Source organism: Leptopilina heterotoma, unplaced genomic scaffold (assembly GCF_015476425.1).
Source record: "Leptopilina heterotoma isolate Lh14 unplaced genomic scaffold, ASM1547642v1 Lhet_6, whole genome shotgun sequence".
Lineage (NCBI taxonomy): Eukaryota > Metazoa > Arthropoda > Insecta > Hymenoptera > Figitidae > Leptopilina > Leptopilina heterotoma.
The window spans coordinates 3326991-3349163 of NW_025111137.1; the positions used below are offsets into that span (position 1 = coordinate 3326991).

Below are 22173 nucleotides of genomic sequence, written 5' to 3' on the forward strand. Positions count from 1 at the left end.
TTTGGAAAATTTGACCACAAATTTGTAATCAGCGACTCCAAAGACCTTTGAGTAACAAGTTTCAAGTAATCTAATCATTCTTAAGAATTTCATACTTTAGATAGGGTGAAATTTTGCAAATAAATTTCGACTACAGTCTCCATTTTGGACCCGCCATTTTAATTTTCTCTATAACCCTATCAGCCTTTGATATTTTTGTCACGTTATTCGCAACATTTGGAGTTTTTTTCTGACATTTCATAGTAAAAAAAACTTGAAAATTAAACAAAAACTTGAAACTTTAGAACAAAATTTTGTACAATTAGATGTTAAAAGGTTAAAGGCGCTGGAATATTACTCTGTAACAGGAGGAGAGTCTTGGTCCCATATTAATTAGTTATCATGACGGCGACAAGGGCTCATCGTAAAGATATTAGAAAAAAGCAACAGGTCTTGTCTAATCACTTTTGGAATAGAACGTCGTCTTAGCAAGTCATTAAATGTGTGCTTGAATTATTATTAAAAAGTCGACAAGTATTATTGAGCATTCAATTTTTAAAAGAAATTCCCTGAAGAAGATGTTCAAAAGACATCTAGACACCTAGGTATTCATGAGCAGCAGTCTGGAGATACGATTATTTGATAGACATCGACAAATCCCCTGAAAAAGATATACAAAAGACACCTAAATACCGAGGAATTCATTAGCGACAACCCGGAGATACGTTTACTCAATAAGAAAATCAAATTCTCTGAAGTAGACGTCTAAAGGACTCCTAAGCACCTAGGTATTTATGATTGTCAACCTGAAGATATGTTTATTGTATAATGATAGGGTTTTTATTTGTTGGGAATTCACTTGCCAAATGGAGTCCGGGTCCTTTAATTAAATTAACACGATAAAATGTCGTGAACCATTATCTGGTTAACGAAACAGAATTTACTTAGGAATCGTATCGTTTTCTCTGATTTATAGAAGAAGTGTAGTAATTAAAGACGCAAGAGTTAAACCTTCAAAGGAGAAAAATATTCTAACTACATAATTAAACATTTACGAATCAGTTATCGTTGTAATCTTTCGATCTATTTGCAACTCTATATAATTATACGAATTCATTTCCGCCTGAATCTGGTGCATTTGTTGGTTTCTTATTTTACGGAACTAGTCTAGAATTTATCCCATGATCTATCGTGACAAACGCGATTAAGACGTGCACTCTGAGGAGATGATCTGATTTCTTTGCAATAGAACCAAATCCAAATATTGGGTTGGACGTTGCTGATAATCTTGCCCGTAGCGAAAGATTGTAAAATATGGGAACTCGACGAGGATTTCTAATCTAATTTGCTCTCTGAGACAATAAATGATCTCCGTGGTTTTGTCTGGCAAGAGCTCCTACAGAGAAATCGCAAAGACCGGAAATAGGATTGAAGAGAAGTTTGTTCGACATAGGAGGTCCTTCAGTTGTTATTCGAAACTTCAGTCAGGGGCATTAAATTTTTCCGCTGTTCCATTATTGTCAAAATATTTATTAATAAAATTATCTGCAACTTACTGTCCGTTATCACAATTTGCTAAAGATAAACTATCTATTTAATTCAAAATTATCTGTATAGTATTCTGAATAAGTAATTGTACTCTTTGCCCACTGGATGCAAATCGATTCTTTATTCTTACAGAAAAAGCAATTATCATACTTATTACTTTTTTTATCACTTTACTCGTGTAACTGACTCGGTGGAAGATTCAATGAGGTAGAGAAAAACCAATTTTAAAATATAAAAGAAACTTGAAATTTATTAGCAAATATTTCTAATCAGAAAATTTGTATCTTCAGTTCCTCAACTTCCACAAAGGTTACTTAAATTTTTTTTTTTTTTTTTTGACAACCCAGTGAAAAATGTGCTAAACACATGCGCTTGCGAAAGGAATATGCAAAATTCAAAAAGAACAAGCAAATCATAAATCGCGAGACTGTCCAATTTTTTCTTTTTCAAGTATACAGAACTTTGAGAACATCGCTATTTACAGAACACAATTAAATCAAGAAGATTTAATGACTATTCCCATTCGGCTTGAATCAATTATCGGGTGTTTTTTTTTCTTTTTTTTCCGAACATCCAACTAACCGCCACCTCTTGATTTTACAAACGTCATTCTTTTCGATGACGCAATCTATATTTTTGTAATATTGGCAGGGGAAGGGGATATTCAACATCAGGAATAAATAATGCAAGTCAATTTTTTCTCGTTAGCCAATAACAAAAGGGAAAAAAGTCTCATGCCTGTGCATGCATTTATTGTTCATGCAAATTCAAATATCTGCACAAAATAATTTCTTTATTTTCATTTCCACTGATAAAATTTACTACTTTAAATTAAATTCTAGGTGAATGCAGAAATTTCAAAAATTTCCAGACGGCGAAATAAAATTAATTTCATTTCAAGATTATATATAATCTATCTAAATTTCAAAATTAGACATTCCGTTAAAAAAAAAATAGAATTCGAAAACGAAAATTCTAAACTCTAGAAATAAAAGAAAGCAGAATGTAAAATATAGTGATTACAATATTATATCATTCATATAAAAATTAGAAATGTGTTTGTAAAATTCAGAACTTACCACCCTCATCTTCACTGTCACTCATAAATGTTTCCTGCATCGATTCAGGAGCTTGAACTCTATATTTCTCCTCGATTGTGACTGTGTGAGTTGTCGTTATTGTCGTCTCCGTCACGACTTTTAAAGTTTCTATGACACTAATATAGCCCATTTTGTTTGCGACGTCCAAAGCCATGTGTCCATACTTAAATATAAAAACCATCATTAATTACTTATTGTACAGTTATAAATTTATAGATGATTCACAATTGCAGTGATGAATTTATGAATATCTTAAATTATAAATATATAAAACATACATTTGAAACAGCATTTGGATTGGCTTTGCTTTCGAGAAGTAAATTAATGATGAGTGTGTGGCCCTGTTGAGCAGCATGATGTAGAGGCGTGTATCCAGCATTCGTACTGCAATCAACATCAGCTCCTGATCTTAAGAGGAATCGTACCATTGCTGCTTGTCCGTAGTGAGATGCAACGTGTAACGGTGTATAGCCAGCCTGTCAAAGAATTATGAAATAAAGCATTAGCACTTGAAACACTCTAAACATATTGATAAACCACTTAATTAAACTTATTTCAAATTGCTCATCATTCTTGGACTGACGTTTTGTATGAGAGACAAATGATCCCACAACTCAGGATTAATAAACTGAATCCACTTTGAACCAGAAAAAATTATACCTGACCTGATGTAGAGCACGAGCGTAATTAGAATGTTTGTTACACATTCCTTAGTAATTTAATTAACACCGAGATCCATTAGGAGTTCAATGACTATCCACTACTTTTATTTAGCTAGAATTTATTATCAGTGTCAACTGTCACGTCACCGTAACGTGTTTATATTTATAAAATTATTATTTATATGGAAATCTCAAATTTTTGTAGGACGACATATTTGAATCCTCTGCTTTTATAAAAGCCTAGGTACATTGGAATTATCGGATAACAGAGACCACCTGAGTTGCTGTTAAACACAAAATGTGCTAAGGATTACGCATCAAATCGGCGAATAGGAAAAGAGGACACACGTGCAAGAGAAAAACAGTTTTTTATGCAAAGAATACCAAACCCCCCGATAAGAAAAATCACCCGAGTTGTAAAGTAAAGATAGTATTACTTTGGAAATCGACCTCAGAAGATGGTTAAGTAAATTGAATTCAGAGAGTATCTTTTCGGGAACCTTAAACTGGAAGTACTAAAATTGATTCATTTGGGTAATTTCCAATTTGCAGTAGTGCAGCTAAGTAATGATTTTGAATCCCTTTATATTGCTAGTAGATATATTCAATTAAATTGAGAAATTTTACAATACATTGAGAAGCTGGACAATGTTCTCACAATCAGATATGTAAAGCGAAACGTTTAAATCGTTAATATTGTCTCCTTAGCTAATTCCCATTTCTGAGGAGCTGGACAAGAGATTACGAGGGTAATTATTGGAAGACTTTATTGCTCACTAGGGGCTAGTTGCTTTCAATTACCAAAACGACCTATGCATAATTAAACATCAAGTTAGTGAAGGATAAGTAGATGCTAGATGTAATATTAATTCTAAGAAATATCCACAATTGCGTTAACTGGAAGATCAGTGATTCTTGCACTTACAATGACCATAGAACAATTACTTTTGATATAGAAAAAAATGAAAAAGCCTAACTAGAATGGAAGCAAAAAATTATTTTCAATAAAGCTTTCGAAAAGGTAGGAGGACCACATATATAAGTGCTTTAACTAGTGTTTCAACGCAGTGACGGAAAGGACCGCTAGGAGTTTATCATAGTATCGAGCAAGATAGCCCTGTGGACATCGGTGGACGAATAATTCCATCGTGGCCCTCTGCGTGTCGTAAAACGTTTCTAACAAGAGGGAGGAGCGGATTAGATAGAATCCTCAATCTGGAACTCGTACCAGAGTCTAATTACAATTACAACACCACTGGAATCAGGTGCTCAGGGAAGGTTTCATTGCTTAACCATGAGAAGAATCACGCATGGCCATTTGGCGTTGGACTCATGGGGGCAGTGATTAAAAGTTCACATCGCAAAATATTGAAAAAGCAACTGATCCAAAAAGAACTCAGACTTTTTTGAAACTTTCGACGTGAGAGTTGGGGTAAAACAACTCGGGCAAGAACCTACATGGTTCTTAGGGAGTAGAAAGATCCCGCCCTGAATCGGAAGACCATAGTGTTCTAAGTAAACCTATAAAAAAAGGCTGCTTTGGGATTCATACTAGCCGAAGTACCTCTGCATATTTCTGCGGTGAAAAATGCGGCTCTCCCCATGAGCAGGCTAACCGCGCAGGGCAAGTGGAAGTTTAGTAGTAAACACACCAAGCTTCCACGTTCAATTCTATTAATCCCAGAATTAATTATGGTGCAAGATAGAATGATCAGGAGGGTATAATTGAAACCCCGCTTTAAGATCATTATACCTTCCAGAATGGACTGGAAGAAATGATTTACACTTGGGGACGAAGTTTGGTATACAGACGGCTCCAAGATGAACTGCGGTGCAGGCTTCAGAATTTTTATCAAAAAACTGGCTGCATTAAAGTGGATGAGTCATTAGGACAATATGCCACGGTTTGTCAGGCAGAGATATGTGCGATTTTAACTTGCGCCCAAATGTCCATTCAAAAAGGAACAAATGGCAAAAGGAATAGTATTTTTATGGGTAGTCAGGCAGCCTTAGGGGCTCTGAAAAATCCCACAATAGAATCGAAACTCGTCTAGGAATGCCGTAGCGTACCAGATGAGTTGGGTTCAGTAAATAAACTTTCATTGATCTGGGTACCGAGTCACTCGGGAATTAAGGGCAATGAAAGAGTAGACGTTTTGGCAAAAATTGGTTCCGAGACGGCATTTCCTGAACCAGCAGTGGCAATAATGCCGTGCTTGGTTAAAGTAGCCATAGAAAGATGGGGTCCAAAGGAACATGAAACTTATTAGGCAGGAATCATGGTAGGAAGTCAAGCGAAGACTCTGTTGGGGCTAACACTCAACAAGAGGCGAGCGAGCGAACTCCTGAAACTCGATAAGATCGCTTCTGATGCTCTGCAGACAAACACTATTTGATATCCAGAGGCAAACGTTTGTCAGAAACATCATTTGAAGGCTCAGGCCGAATAAATTAGTTTATACACTATATTAACCCTAAATCCACTGTAGCTAGGGACCACGAGAAAAGTGACGCGGTTTCTTTTAGCTAGTTTGTTGTTTGGCTCTAAACTATGGTATCACATTGCAGCCAGTAAATCAAGGATTTCAAAATATGCAAAACTGCTGATGCAACATTAACAATTTTTCAGAGGTCTATCGTGATCAGAGTCACAGATGCTTAAATAGAAACTCTTCTGCCCATTCCATAACAGTTTTAATAGATAACTTATATTAATCTGATTTGTTAGAAGTAATTAGCTAATTATAACATTAGAGAATGTAGATCTCTTTATAAGCACGATATAAAAAGGTCAAAACCAGAAAGTATTCATTCTAATGTTCTTCAGAACATGTATTGCTTAGTTTAAAGATATCTGTATAATATTTTCGGTAGTATATATTTAAAAATACGTACCTTAGTTACGACATCGACTTGCGCTCCATTCTTTACGAGAATCGAAGCAACATTGACTTTGTCATTTTGTGCGCACAAGTGTAGCGGAGCCAATCCATTCTGAAAGAAAGTGCAACATCAAAATAACAAAAACTTACATTTAAAAAGTTTGTTTCATTTTATTGATTAACAAAGTTAATGGAAGTGGATTTAAATGATATTCTTTACTTTTGCTTTATGATTGGTGTCAGCTTTGTGTTCAATGAGCAATGTTGACATGTCCGTGTGACCCTCTTCGGCGCTCAAATGAAGAGGAGTAAATCCACATTTCGATTCAGCATTTGCTTTCGCTCCATATTCTAATAAAGTCGTCGCTATGTCCATCTGTGGATAATAATTTAACTTATTATTAATCTACCAAAAAATGTTTACTTTAACAATATAAGTCTTTAACTACTTTAGGATATATACATATCTTGAACATTTAATTAAATAGTCTGATTACCTGATTCTTGCGAGCTGCAATATGGAGCGGTGAGTGACCATTCTTGGCCATTGCATGAGGCGAGGCACCCTTTTCGAGTAAGAGTAGCGCTACATTTTGGTGATCGTAATGTGATGCTACATGTAGAGGCGTGACTCCATTCTGCAGTATTCGAAAATATAAAAAAGAAATTTAATAAATTTTTCAACTAGGGTTTATCGACTAAAGGTTTATTAAGACTTTGTTGTCGTCTTTTTAATCAAAAAATAATAAACTGATCCTTAATTTGTATTAAACTTTATAGCAATGTGTATTATTAAAACATCATATACTATAAAAGACGAACCTTTCCCTGAGCATCAATTGGTGCGTTTTTCTGCAACAAAAGCCTGGCAACTGTAATATTGCCGTACTTAGCTGCAAGATGTAGGGGAGTAAATCCTTTTTTAGTAGTGGCTGTCAGCGAAGCTCTGTTGTCTAATAAAACAGCAGCAACCTGCAAGAAGAAAATTAATTATCCTGTGTCATAAAAAATGCTTCAAAGTATACTGGATCATTTTAAATTACCTCTTCCTGACCCTCTTTAGCGGCAATATGCAAAGGCGTGTAAAGATCTTTCGTCGTGGCATCTACATCAGCTCCGTGTTTTCGCAATAGCATTACAATGTCTACGTTTCCTAATCTAGAGGCGACATGAAGGGGCGTTTGCTCCTCCTAAAAGAAAGTTGATATATCACTGAATTCAAAGCTTCTAGAGATAATTTTAATCTTCTGAACTTACCCTCGCTCTGGCGTCAACTTGTGCTGAATTTCTTAAAAGTATCCTAATGATGTCAGTCTGACTCGCTCTGGCTGCGAGATGAAGCGGCGTTTCTCCTCTAATTGTTCGAACGTCAGGGCAAGCTTCGTGCTGGAGTAGAAGAATCACGATGTTCATACTACCCATAAAACTGGCAACGTGTAAGGGCGACAGTCCAGACTGGAAGAAGGTTAATAGTTAACTTAATCGATAATGTAGCTTCAAAAGTTTAAATTACTGGATGACTTAAAGATAATGTAGTATTTTATTGACACAGTGTAATTTCTTTAAAAAATGAAGTCAGATACAACCCTTTTAGGTTAGTTTACCCTCCGTCATTTGGGAACAGGTATTTCGGCTAATCGTTTTGGAACACTTACAATAAATATCCTAACTTGCTTCGTACAATCAACGTGACAGCATAATAGAATCGAAACTCGTTTGGGAATTCCGTAGCCCACTGGATGAATTGGGTTCAGTAGGTAAACTTTCATTGGTCTGGGTATCGGGTCATTCGAGGATTAAGGGAAATGAAAGAGTTGACGTCTTGGCAAAAACAGATTCCAAGATGGAGTTTATAGGTCCAGAACCAGCAGTGGTAATAATGCCGTGCTTGGTTAAAGGAGCAATAGAAAGATGGGATAGAAAGGAACATGAAACAAATTGGACAGGAAATGGGGTAGGAAGATAAGCGAAATCTCTGTTGGGGCTAGTGCTCAACAGTAGAGTTAGAACCGTAATTCGTCTGCTTACGGGTCATGATCTATTGAATTACTATCAGCACATATTAGGTGGACAAGTTTCACCTATGTGCAGATTATGTGAAACGTGCAATGAAACAGCGGCTCACATATTATCTGAATGCCCATCGTAATAGGCGTTACTTTGTTTAATTAAACTATTGAATTATGTTACGAGTTTATTTTTAGTTGTGCAGTGAATTGACCGAAGAATGAACTAATATTTCTTCTAATGACTCCAAGTTCAAGATACGTAAGTCGATAACAATATTAAAGGCAAATCGCTCTGCTTCAATTTAATCCACGTGCCGTTGCATAGATATTTTCTACTCATTATCACAATTAATTAATGTTGTTAATTTAAACAATGATTTTTAACCGAGTATCAATCATTCCACGTCTCAGATATTTGATAGTAATGCTTGATAGTTGCTTTTACAATTAAAGTTAAACTAATAAGAAAGTATCTTGTTTCAAAATTTATTACAATAGAAAAACATAAGAAGAAACATACCTCTGTCGTATTTTCAATGCTGGCTTTGTGTTTAATAAGCAATTCAACAATTTTGAGCCTATTCTTTTTACAAGCAATGTGAAGAGGTGTGAAGCCGTTGAGTGCTCTTGCGTTAGGATCCGCATTTCTATCAAGAAGAAGCTTAGCCACTCGATCGTGACCACAATGAGAGGCAACATGTAACGCCGTTAAATAATCCATCGTCACTTCGTCAACAGGTGCCCTATGATAGAGTAAAATCCTCGCAGCATCCACATGATCTCCTTGTGAAGCCATATGCAGAGGAGTAAGACCATTCTGTTTCAAAAAATTAAGGGAAACAATGAAAAATAATTTTTTAAACCAAAAATTGTTGAGAATAATTTTATTTTTCTACTTGCCTTAGTTTTAGAACCAATAGGCGCTCCTTTTTCTATAAGTATGTCTATGACTTCATGATGTCCTGATCTTGCCGCACAATGTAAAGGTGTAAGACCATCCCTCGTTTTTGCCTGGATATTTGCACCTTTGCTTATCAGGAAATTAACCAATTTAACTTTTCCCCATTTCGCTGCTACATGCAACGGAGTGATATTGTGCTAAAAAATAAAAATTAAACATTAAGAACAAATTCTGAAAGAACTAAATAAGCATTAAAAGCTAAACAAAATTAATTATCACCTTCGCAGCGAAATTGACATCGGCTCCTTTCTCATATAGAAAAAATGCTATTCTATCATTTCCGTAATGTGATGCAATGTGAAGAGGTGTGAAACCACTTTTCGATGTCACGTCGGGATTGTGGTGACTCTATTAAAAAAGTTTTAGTTAAGAAAAAGTTTTCCAATAAATATGTATATTTAAATTATATTTATTAATACGGAGCTATATTTAAGTTATGTGTCCAAGAGAAATATACAATTGGACAGTGCGGATGATAATAAAGAAAAGATTTGGAACAAAAGACAATACCTGTAAAAGCAGCGCAGCTGCTTTGCAGTCATCTTTCTTGGCCGCAATGTGAAGTGCCGGCAGTCGAACTTTACCTCTGGTGTCACTCTCCAATAGAACAGTTACAACTTTTTCGTGTCCTTGTTGCATTGACACAGCCAATGGGGTAAAACCATCCTACAAAGAAAGTAAACATTTATTAATTCCAAATGAAAATAGAGTCAAGTTTAAATATTAACCCCTTCACTGGCAGGGCGTTCCAAATGGCGTTCTAAACGGCTTTCCTGTCAGCGAAGGGGTCACGGATGTTTCCGACAGTACCTTCATAGGTTCAAAATCAAGAGGATAGCAAAATGCGCTTACTGTGATGCTGCAGTAGATGACGCAGAGCATACTCTATTTCACTGCGGGCAATGGAACCATGATAGAATGGGCATGTTTGCGGCAATTGGCTTCGAAATCAACGTCGATAACATTGTATCTACCATGGTTCAAAACGTGGACTCCAGGAGGCATATTGAATCCTTCATTATTAAAATAATGGGGAAGAAAATAGAGACGGAAGATAAAGTTGACCGGAGGGAATCCAAAGCTCAAATGCTTGTAGGCGAGGAGGGATGAAAACAATTAGCTTTTCCTGCCGCCTTCGCTCCCACATAGCTTGAGCGAATTCCTGGCAAGTTAAGGAGCAGGACGAGGGGACCACCAGAAGGCCTGACGGTAATACCGCAGATGGATCAAGGGTCCCAAAATAAGACGTGAGTGGTTTCTAGTGTACCGATCAGAAAAAGAGCCCCACATACCTTTGGATTAAATCCAGGTATCTGAATATTCAGATTTTCCACTTTCGACTACAAAAAATAAAATGTCTAGAAAGCTCTGGAAAGAGATTGGAAGGTATTAGCAGCAAGATATCGGTTTTTGGACCTGATAAACGAGGAGTTAAGCTAGTTTACCATTACAATAATGATCAAAAAAGGTAGGGATAAGCTTAAAAACCTTAGACGCATAAAGATTGACTTTGTGTTTTGTCCGTTGAGAAAAAGAATTTCACTGTCCATATATTTTAATTTAACTTGATTTTGCAGTTTCTCGTAGGTTTACCAGACGTCAGACTTTATTTAGACAATCTTTATGTAGAATTAATTACATAAAAAACTCTGATATTGCTAGATAATCTGGAGAAACAAATGAGTACCACAATAATATCGATTTCTATGGCATTTCTCTAAGTACTCTTATTAACGATCTGCGAAATCAAATATATCGTTGGTATAAAACTAAATATAAAACAAAAGGGACCCGCAAGACAGATGCTAAGGAATTTCATTGACGAAGACTAAATCCGACTGGTTGTTCCGAGGATTAAGATATATTCCAGTCGTAAAAGCCTTTTTAGTGTGGGACAGAGGGTCCTACATTATCTAATTTGTGGCGGTTCCTAAATTAGACTCTATAAAGATTTTAACGTTGTTATAACTCTCCCAATGTAATGGCGACATTTTTCGGTATAGAGTTACTGGATAGTAAGAGTAATAATGCAGTAAGCTAAATACATAAATCAGCATGAGGTAATCTTCTTCATCTCTATTATACAAAAAACACATAATATGCGATATGTCAGATAAAGTTTAAATGACCAGGAAAGTACAAAAATTTTGTAAATTTTATTATGGAACTCAACTGTAATTGTTCTTAAATGAGTAACTAGTCTGTAGACTCTAGGATGTCTTAAAAATATACAAAGAACATTGCTACCAGACTTTTATTTAATTAATATTTAAATTTAGCATCAACGTCATCTGTAAGGAAATTCGTCTCTGTCCGCTAACAATTGTTGGTATTCGACATCACATAGTGATCCGCAACCAGAATCTAATCAAGGTTGGAAATTTAAGAAAGAGATACCAACGATCGACAAAGATAAACCGATATTAACGAATGGCCCCAGCTGATTCCTAAAAGAATATCCATTGAACTTATCTTTTTCTAATTTTACATAACTGTCGGAAATCTATTGTTGAAAGAATCTAAATTTTAATTAAAGTTTACCTCGGTGGCAAGACTCTGGCTGGCTCCCGTGCTAAGTAGGAATTTAACAACAGAGTCGTGGTTTTCCTGGGCAGCCATATATAAAGGGGTGAATCCATTTTGAGACTGTACATTAACTGAAGCACCTTGCTCCACCAAATATCGTACCACTTCCTCTTGACCCGCTGAAAATGTAAATAAATCTCTGTTATTATTCTGAAAGTCGTACAATTTATTTCATTTAAACTTTTTGTTGTAAAATATTCAAATTGTAATACGATAGCAAAGAACAATTATTTATGCGAGTGACACACATTGAATTAATCTAACCTCCCCCCTCAAGTATTATGAATCAGCTCTATTAGAAAATTTTAATTACTTACCAAGGGAAGCAATGTGCAATGCCGTATTTCCTTTTTTTGTGGCAGCATCAACACGGGCACCTCTAGATAATAATTCTTTAACAATTTCTATGTGACCGTCTTTTGAAGCCAAATGCAGTGCGTTCAGTCCATTCTGAAAAAAAGTATCATTCATTAATCACACCTAAACAGTATTCCAAAAATGTAGATATGTATCTAAGAACAACTTTATATCTTGTATGTAATACAATAAAAAAAACAAGTTGAAATAAAATTTATAAGAAGAAAATGCTCGTAAGGTATTGGAAAAATTTTCCAATATATAAAAAACATTATGAGAATAAGTTCTCGTTGGACAAAAAAAAAGCAGATGGTGACTATAAAACAGTCTTTAATGGTCTTTTAATCCAGTAGTAAATCCTACATAACTTTTAAGAATGTACCTCGTGCTCATAAAAAAATATCTTTCTTGTAGAGCATAAAGCGTGACCCACTTCTTTTCTTAAAAAGGCAGCTTTGATTAGTAACAACGACAAATCCTCAAACAACGTTGTACATTTAAAAAAATAAAGAAAAGAACAGAACTCAAGGAATTAAGCGAAATGTCATCTAACAATGGTGAAAATAAATTAAGAAAATGTCAAACAGCGTCTGGGAAATGTTAAGATCGTAAATGTTTCTCCTACTACGATAATCGAGTTCAATAATATTTTCAAACCATTTGTAAATAATAAAAATAAATAAATTGTTGAATAAATATTGCACTATTTAATAATTTGTAGGATGAAAAATACTCACAGCATTAGAAGTATTAATATCCACACCGGATTCTAAAAATTCTAAAACTTTCTCGAGTTCTCCTGCTCTAGCTGCCCGTAGAAACTCTGTGCTTGGGTCACTCTGCAAAAAAGAAATGACAATTGATTAGTTTTTGATTAAAAAATATGATAAATAGAATAAGATACGTTTGTAATAAAATCATTTAAGAATATTTTTATCAGTAAAACAATTTTTAGATAATAATGATGATGTAATTATGATATTGATAATAACTTCTTTATTATTAATAGTATATAGTACAGATAGCAGGATACCGCATGATATTCATGCCTGGGGAAGATTATTAGAGCAATATCCGGATTATTGATTTCACCTTGACCCAAAAAACGTCTAGAGGTAGAAAGAAATCCGTGCATTAGTTCTCTACTTTAAACGAAAGAGATGCACCTATATATTCGATGTACGTATTAATTAATGCAGGTAGGTTTTTGACCTTTTCTAAAGGAAACAAGTTTATAATCATACATGGATTTTAGGTAGTAAAAGTTTAGTACAAACTGAATTTCCTGATTTTTTGAAAAAACTATCTAACAGTTCATGTCCAACATACATGGAAAAAATATTGGGTGACAAGCCGTTCCAAGTAGACCGAAAATTTACGAATGCGATACGACTTTGATTCGGATGTCGATTTCTTACTTTACGGAACTAGTCTAGAATTCATCCCATGATTGACAAACACGACTAGAACGTGCACTCTGAGGAGATAATCTGCCTTCTTTACGATGCCAGCTTTTCTTTACTTCTTGAAATTCAAATATCGGTACGCTGTCGATATTCTTGACTGACCAGAAAGATTGTAAAATAAGGAAACTCGACGGGGATTTCTAATCCAGGTAGCACCCTGAGACAAGAAATCATCTCCGTGGTTTAGCCTCAGATGTAAGGGCTGAACCCGAATTGCGTGCGGACGGTCGAATTGCGTCCCAAGGGCTGGTAGGTAAATGTTGAATTGCGTCCCAATGATTTCAGGTATAAGTGGAATTGCGTCCCAGGGCTCCGAAATCTAAGCATTGAAAGAAATTATTCGTTTCAAAATCAGTTGGCAATTAACGTGCTTGTGTTTATGTTGTGTATCCTGGTTCTTTCATTTGTGTGTCATTTTCTTCATAAATATGGATGAGAAAATTTTTTCTAGACAGATATTGAGTAATTGTTTAAAGCGGAAAGCTGTTGACGATCCTTCAGATCGACCATCAAAAATTTTGCACAAAAAATTGAAAAAAGGTGACATACAGACATTAACGATTGACGACGTTCGTAAAATAAGAAATAATATGAATTATGCGCGAATTTTGGACATCATGAAAATATTTATATTCCTCTAGGATTTTTCCTCCTGCCTGACAAAATGACAACATCATATCAAAAGGCGTTTGATATTTTGATAGCAGAATGTTTTAAATTAAAATTGCGATTTTCTTCATCAACAGTGTTTGTAGATTTCGAGAAAGCAATTCACAATGCCATTCGCTTATGTTTTCAAACAATTAGCATAAAAGGCTGCCGTTTCCATTTAACCCAAAATTTTTGGAAGAAAATTCAAGAATTAAATTTATCGAGAGACTATTCCACAGAAAATTCTGAGATTGGAAATTTTTTAAAATTATTTTTTGGTTTGCCATTTTTAGATTCTCAAAATGTAGAGAATTTTTTTGTTGAATATTTAATGGCAATTATCCCTGACGACGAAAGAGTAGAGAAATTTTGCGACTATGTTTTATTAACGTATATTGATTCCAATTCTGATTTTCCTCCAGAAATTTGGGCTGAATTTTCCAACAGTATAACTCGAACTACAAATAGCTGTGAATGCTTTCATTCAAAATTAAAATCGTTTTTCTATAAATCTAATCCAAACATTTTTAATTTTATTGACATTTTAAAAGGAGTGCAATGCGAAGTCTATATAAAAATGAGAAGCAGGGGGAAAAAATACAAAGAGACTATAATTAAAGAACAGTTCATGACCAATAAAATGTTGCTTTTGCATAATAATTTAATTACGCCATTAGATTATGTTGAACAAGTATCTAAAAAATTTTTGCCCATCAGTAAATAAGTGTTATCGTTGTTTGTACTTTGCACCTCATTGTATGTATTCCTTACTTAACCGACAAGGCACTTTTTGCTGCTTTTCTTTTCTAACTTAACCGACAAGGCACTTTTTGCTGCTTATCTTTTCTATCATAACTGACAAGACACTTTGTTGCTTTTATTCATTTATTAATTTCTCATATAAAAGTTAATGCCAACTCACATTTTTAAACACGCCAGCAATGCTGCCAGTCCTAAGCCTGGATAGAGTGCGAAGGAAAATGTGGGGGGGGGTAATTTTTAGTTTTGCCTGGGACGCAATTCCACTTATACCTGAAATCATTGGGACGCAATTCAACATTTACCTACCAGCCCTTGGGACGCAATTCGATCGACCCCCCGTAGCCCCTGGGACGCAATTCGATCAAAAATGGATCATACCTGGATTTAGTAGCAGCTCTATACACTGATCACCAACTAGCACCGTGAGTGTACGTATCCGATGTATTAGGGAGAGAGTTCTTAGTCTTACCCTAGCAGCTCCTCGAAGCATGTCAGGCCACGAACTGAAGGGAGTGTCCCCGAGAAGTATTCTCCTAACTTTCTTCAATCTATCTTAGACTAATGTGGCTACAGAACGACTTGAAATTAGAAGTATTTCCATTTGCCTGGACCACCTGTCTAATGGGTTTACTCTCCAGAGGAGATAGATCATCAGGCAAAGCTTATGCTGACGTACTGAGTAAACTTCGCAGGAGAGTAAAGCTAGACGGAACGGTGTCTGCTTGCGCTGTTCTAGTTCTTACGAGCCTTCCACCAAATTATTTATTGGCGAGACAAAGAAAGGAAGTTCTTCTGCTAAACAAAGATCGAGATTTTGGAATTTGTCGAAAACGGTTTTACTAAAATTCTCGAAATCTGCTTTAAAAAAATTTAAAAGGGATCGCCCTTTTAAATTTTTTGATATTTTGTCCAATTTATTTGTTTTTTCTTTGTATTTCTTAAGACCTCAGTTTTTTTAATAAATTTTATTTAAATATAAAGCCCAGCATAAGAGAAAAAGTTAACCTTGTAGATTACAAAAATACTTTTGAAACTGTACCTACTATCAATAAACAGATGCGCTTACTGATTCCGAAAGATAAAAACAGTTTCATTCAATCGTTCACGTGCAACGATAATGCGAATAATAAGCGATGCAAATATGTTATAGATGTTACTGCTGGATGGTAACGGTATATAAAGTGGTTCAAGGAGTAGAAATTCAATGAGTGATAAATTCTAACTATATACACGTGTGTACACAACCAAACTACACATGCATTTGTACGCGATTAAGTAATATTTATCGCCTGCTGTCGAGAAACATGTGCTAAAAAGTTAATTGCATCTTTGACATAATCAGTTCAATGTATCCCTCCACTTCATCTAAACTACTGCCTCTTACTTTCATTGATTAACTATTTTATTGACATGATTGATTGACGTGATTCATTAGTTAACGGATTTCATCTCATTATTTCAATTATAATACCTTTTTTCAGTTAATTAATTCAATTAGCTATCCATTCACGTTCGTGAATACAACTATGACAGAGTAATCAATAGCAAACTTTAAACGATTAGAAAAGTAATAAACATACAACTGTATAGTTAGTGTATCGTTTGTTGTATAAAGTTATAAATAAATTTACGCAAATGTAAATTAGAAAGTTTGAAAAATTGATATTAACTGAAAACAATATGTGTGCGGTATATTTTATGGAAAGTGCTAAAAATAGATATGAAAAAATATTTACATTTTTGCTCAAAGAACAATATTTGCTGAAATAATATAAAGACATTCATTCAACTTTTTTCATTATCATAAATGTGTAGGCGTATTGCGTACATATATACACATCCACTAGTTTCAAGAATTAAATAAACGATTTATGAATCAGCGGCTTTTCAACTTGCAAACTTGAATCTTATCTTAATTCAGTAACAGTATTTTGCGAATTCTGTTTAAGTAATGTTCCATCAACACTTTTTTGTGCACAGGGACTTTTGGGAAATCTGTTTACAGATACCTTGTAATCCCCAATCGAAGGTTATTTGGGGTTGGTATAAAAGAAAAATAATTAATAAATAAATAAAGCATTTTAAATTAAAAAGCCCGACCTACTAAACCTTCTTTTTGGAGCCCTTTTGTCCACACTCGGTACTGTCATAAGACTTTTGCCTTTAAGGGTAGTGCTTCATCTCTGTCACAAATACGACTTTCTCTAAATCCTGCGGATATCCTGCGTCAATAGTTAAGAGCGGAATTTACCTTAAGGACTGAGTGGAAGTCTCCAATACCGACAATATGGTTCACATTTACCTTATCGCCATACTTCTCCTTACAAAGGAAGTAGCTTTGGCTTCTTTTACAGTTTGTGAACTTATGATTAACTTCTCCGCACTTGAAGCATGCAGTCGATCTGTCCATCGCCTTACAACCTCTTCCTATATGCTCGTAATCAAGGCACCGATGTCACCTTGTGACGATCAATCTCTTCCTAATTGGGCACGACATAAAGCCAACCTTTATACGTTGGTTGGTTTCATTCCTTGTGGATTTGGTCCAAGGACCGTCACCTTCCTGCTTCCTGGCTTCTTCATGACATCTACCAACACTTGTTGAGCCTCTTCTACTTGGGTAAGACAATTCATGAATTCCCTGTTGAGTATTCTACTTTTATGGTACAGGTTGTAACGAAATGTTTCGTTACTTACTCTGCCTAGTTTGCCATGTGTAAGGAAAGCATTTTCAGAGTATAGAGAGTCGTTTGTTTGTCTCTTTCTCATAAGAGGTGTGTCTCGTTTGTTGTCTAGTCTCTTGTATCTTTCTTTCGTATCAGCGTGTGAGGAGCTGTGGTTTTTGTGAAATCAGAATCTGAATGATTTTGCGCATGATTGTCAGCGTACGTCACTTAGTCAGCGACCCTTTCCTAATCTCTTTCAGGTACCGTTCCGCGGGGATAAGGAAGAAGGGTTCTTCCGAAAATTGCGAAGGAAAAACAAGGAAACGACTTGATAATGAGCAAGCCTACTGGGGACAGTAAATAATTGTTGGTTTGATAATTGATTTGAATAATTGATAGTTCGACTTTTAATGTGTTTGCGTTTATTGAGGACCAGAGGAGGAGAGTACCAGAGAGTAAAGAAATATTGGTAGCGTCTCAACGGTAGAATTTGAAAAGTTCGTTTGGTTGTTCGTTGTTCAGAAGACCGTTTTGCATCACGGCATCGGCTTGGCAGAATTCCGGGATGAGATTGTGTGGATTTTGAGAAAAGCGGTAGTTGCGAGTAGCAGAGTATTTCTTGGACTGGATTCGATGCAAATGTTTCGAATTGAATATTTAAATATATGAATTTGGATCATCAGTGAATTTCTTTGTCACTAGGTTTTAATGGATAGAAGTAGCTTGTAAGCAGATCTTAATAAGATCCTCCGCGAGGATCAGTACAAAAAAGAAATGCACATGTGACATTGCAATAACTACCGGAACTCTACTGTCCCTCAAGAATTTTCTAACAGGTTGTCGCTGTACGAAGAAGATAGCGCGAGAGGAGACGATAATCTGAACTTTAAGGCATTTTTTACGTATTAACATTTTTTAAATTAGCAATTCGTTTTTACATTTCGATTGCAATCGCGGATTCTTCGAGAGATGAGAAATTAGTGTTCAAGTCATTTCCGCTAATTTACAGTGTAATTGTAATCAGAAATGATGCACACTAATAGGATTCGACGGAATTACCAAAGTCGCTGGTCATCAACCGCTTGACCAACAAAGAGAAGCTGTCATCTTCGATTATCGGTTGATTCTCCGATCAGTTTTCATCAGCGTTTCGATAATCTTTACACAATTGTATTTTTTAATTATTTTTCTCTTCTTTGTGCCCGAAACCATAACAAAGAGTACTAATTCAAAAACTGCCAACCGGTTCGAAACAGTTTATTCACCGATATCTGATTTTTAATCATTCATTAGATCTAATTAAACTTATTTAATTATCAGGATTAAATAAATGACCATAAAATCTATTCTCCTTTAAAATAGACGTCCTAAGCTACTTGAGATAATTTTTTTTGAATGATAATATATCTAAAGCTTGCAGAAATAATTGTTCCAAACAGATATATTGTGAATTTAACGCGTTAATACTTTCTACAAAAACATTTTTAGGGTAAACTGAATAATTCAAGCTGAACAATTTAATTAATTCATTTTAACAAACGATTAAATGCAGCTCAAAACAAAGAAATTGTTTTGTCATTCATTCGGGTACTCTATTTTTCCTTACAATTAGTCCAAACTTGAAAGGGAGTTTTTAGTTGGGTATTTTGCCGATTAGTGGTTAAAGGTTCTTTGCGTGGGGCGCCACAGAGTCTGGGGGTGACTTTGAGGGTTGAGAGAGAACTTTCCTTTATACAGGCGCACAATTATTAACTTCACATGAAACATATAAAACATCGATTCAGCAGCAGTATTTTTACAATCACCACTTTCATTTTACTAACATTTTTTTATTGTAATTTTTATTTTATAAAATTTATTTCAGAATTAATTTTGGAACGACTCCCAAATCCTCTGGTTCTTGTCGAATTTATTACAAATATTCTTTATAGATTTTGAGGCTAATCAAACAGAAAATTCGTAATTGTTATTTATAGACCACAAAATAAATCTAAATGAAATTCACTTCTGTCGAAAGTGCATTTAATTTAATTTTCGAATACTGTCAATATTATTGTATTTGTAAAATTGTTCAAAATTGGAATATGCAAACTTGGATAAAATAATAATAATTAGAAAACTAGAGTTTTTTAATTATTCCATCAAAATATATATGTATACTTATTCAAAAAAATGATGACTTAGAAATAATGTAATCCTTGCAATATAGGTATATAATGTTATTCACTACGAATTTAAGAATATAGAGACTAAAGTTCCAGACTGTATTATTAAATTGCTAATTACATTTGTAGGTTTTCTATATTTTGCCTGGGGGGGAAATGAAATGCGTGCATCTTGCATGTCGAGTTTCGCGTAATCAATACTTCACCACATTTGCAAGCAACACCTTTATCGCATTTCTGTTAATAGAGAATACAAATATATTTGCAGTCAATGCAAATGCAGTTTTAGAGATAAATGTAGAGAAACTTATTTATTCATGACATGCACGTTAAACAAAGAAATAGAATGGTTCTAAATCTATACTCATGTTCCATCCACAAATGCGACCTTGATTGCTCTAATAATGTGTTATCGCAAGGTAAAGCATACTTTCAAGAAGTGTATTTTGTTTCTATTAAGCCTTTGAGGAGGTCCGGTGCTTTCTTCGGGTCAATACAAAAATCTCGACAGAATTCGTTAAAATTTTCTCAGGGTTAAATAGAGGTGCAACGATTAAACAATCAGATAAAGAAGAATATTGCTATTTTTACCGAAAAAAAATTTTGAGAAAACCATTTGATAAATGCGGTAAAAAAACGACATAAGCTAACAGACATCGAATGAATGCAGTTGCGTCTCTTTTATTTAAAGTAGAGAACTACTAGACGGATTTCTTATCTCAAGGTACGTTTTGGGTCAAGGTGACACTTTTGATAACAAGAAACGAACCGTTTTGATTGTAATATATTTTCAACATCAGCATACCGCAAATATTTCTTCCGAATTCCTTCTTATCAGCAGTTCTCAATCCTATTAGAGAGGATTTAGAAAACTTTAGGGAAGTTTCAAAACTTTAATTATTAATCATTTTGTCTCATTGATGTCGAACATTGTTTATCCCTTTCACGTCCTTTTTTTATTCAAATTTTATGAAACTTGGTATCTATAGGAAGTTTTGGATCTTTGACTACGAATCTATTATCAGATTTTCAAATTTCAAAATGGCGGATCCAATATGGCGGACTAAAATTTTTCAATTTGATAAATTTTTATGAAACTTGGTACCTAGGGGTTTTCGGGGACGTTAATTACGAATATGATGCCAGATTTTTAAATTTCAAAATGGCGGATCCAATATGGCGGACTGAAATTTTTAAATTCGATAAATTTTTATGAAACTTGGTACCTAGGGATTTTTTGGGCCACTGACTACGAATTTGATGTTAGATTTTCAATTTGGTCAACCATTATTAAATCCGCCTTTTCGAATTTTGAAAATATGACATCGAATTCGTAATCGGCGACCTCGAAAACTCATAGTTACCAAGTTTTATAAAAATCCAACAAATTTCAAATCTTCGGTCCACCATTTTGAATTTTGAAAATCTAACATCAGATCCGTAGTCAGTGACCTCAAAAAACAATTTATTTAAATTTGTCCGACATATTGGATCCATCATTTTAAATTTTTCATCACAGTGGGGCCAAATGTACTTTTTGTGTCAAAATCAGTCTAGAGGTCACAATTTTCATTCAAATTCAACAAAATTTCTTTAAAAATATCTATATTTAAATAATTGTAAATGTTTTTAAACATTAAAACCAACAAAATTCAATTTTTTTTCACATTTTTCGACATTTTACGCAGGAAATAATTAAATATAATTAAATACAAAAATAAAGGATATTGTGTAAATATTTAACAATTGTTTAAACAAATTAATTATGTTTTTTGTTAAATTTTATTTTAAAAAACTGAAATTTCGTATTTTTTATCGAATCTTAATTTAAATTTTACTCTCATTAAATTATCCAGTAATAATAAAAAACGAGATAAAAAATGTAAAAATTTTCAAAAAAAATTAAATTTTTATTACTTATGCAACTCCAATTTTTTTAAAATAAAAAAATAATTTGTTTAAACAATTGTGAAATTAGATATAAGAAAGTTCGTTTTCAGAGCTAAATATTCTTACAATTTCTTAATAAAAAATGTTTGAGAAATCAAGGTAAAATGTAAATTAGTACCTTGATTTTATTAAAAGTGAAAAATATTAATAATTTGTTTAAATAATTATAAAAGTTAACATTTGCAAGCCACATTTTTGAGTTTAGTTCATTTAAATAGAAAAAATTTCAAGATTCAAAAAAACGAAATTTTAATTTTTTTCAATATAATTTAGCAAATACATAATTAATTTCTTTAAACAATTGTTAAATATTTACACAATACCCTTTATTTTTTTATTTAATTATATTTAATTATTTTCTGCCTAAAATGTTGGAAAATGTAAAAAAAATTATAATTTTGTTGGTTAATGTTAAAAAAATGTACACTT

General features: G+C 34.1%; 1 protein-coding gene across 17 annotated transcripts in view; it reads right to left on the reverse strand.

Annotated features, from left to right (window-relative positions):
* The window catches only part of LOC122509148 (ankyrin-2-like), a 186960-nt gene that overhangs the window by 85734 nt on the left and 79053 nt on the right, over positions 1-22173 (reverse strand). For all 17 annotated transcript variants that reach the window (XR_006302307.1, XR_006302306.1, XR_006302305.1 and 14 more), the window contains exons 3-17: positions 12822-12923; positions 12045-12177; positions 11683-11846; positions 9652-9807; positions 9361-9489; positions 9081-9278; positions 8701-8997; positions 7429-7626; positions 7215-7361; positions 6994-7143; positions 6669-6809; positions 6392-6547; positions 6185-6283; positions 2906-3103; positions 2607-2790 (exon numbers count right to left, since the gene is read on the reverse strand). Coding sequence is in view for 5 of the 17 variants with exons in the window: in XM_043622970.1 (XP_043478905.1) it covers positions 2607-2790; positions 2906-3103; positions 6185-6283; positions 6392-6547; positions 6669-6809; positions 6994-7143; positions 7215-7361; positions 7429-7626; positions 8701-8997; positions 9081-9278; positions 9361-9489; positions 9652-9807; positions 11683-11846; positions 12045-12177; positions 12822-12923 (2452 nt within the window). In the remaining 12 variants the exon portion in view is untranslated. The remainder of the gene's footprint in view (positions 1-2606; positions 2791-2905; positions 3104-6184; positions 6284-6391; positions 6548-6668; positions 6810-6993; positions 7144-7214; positions 7362-7428; positions 7627-8700; positions 8998-9080; positions 9279-9360; positions 9490-9651; positions 9808-11682; positions 11847-12044; positions 12178-12821; positions 12924-22173) is intronic.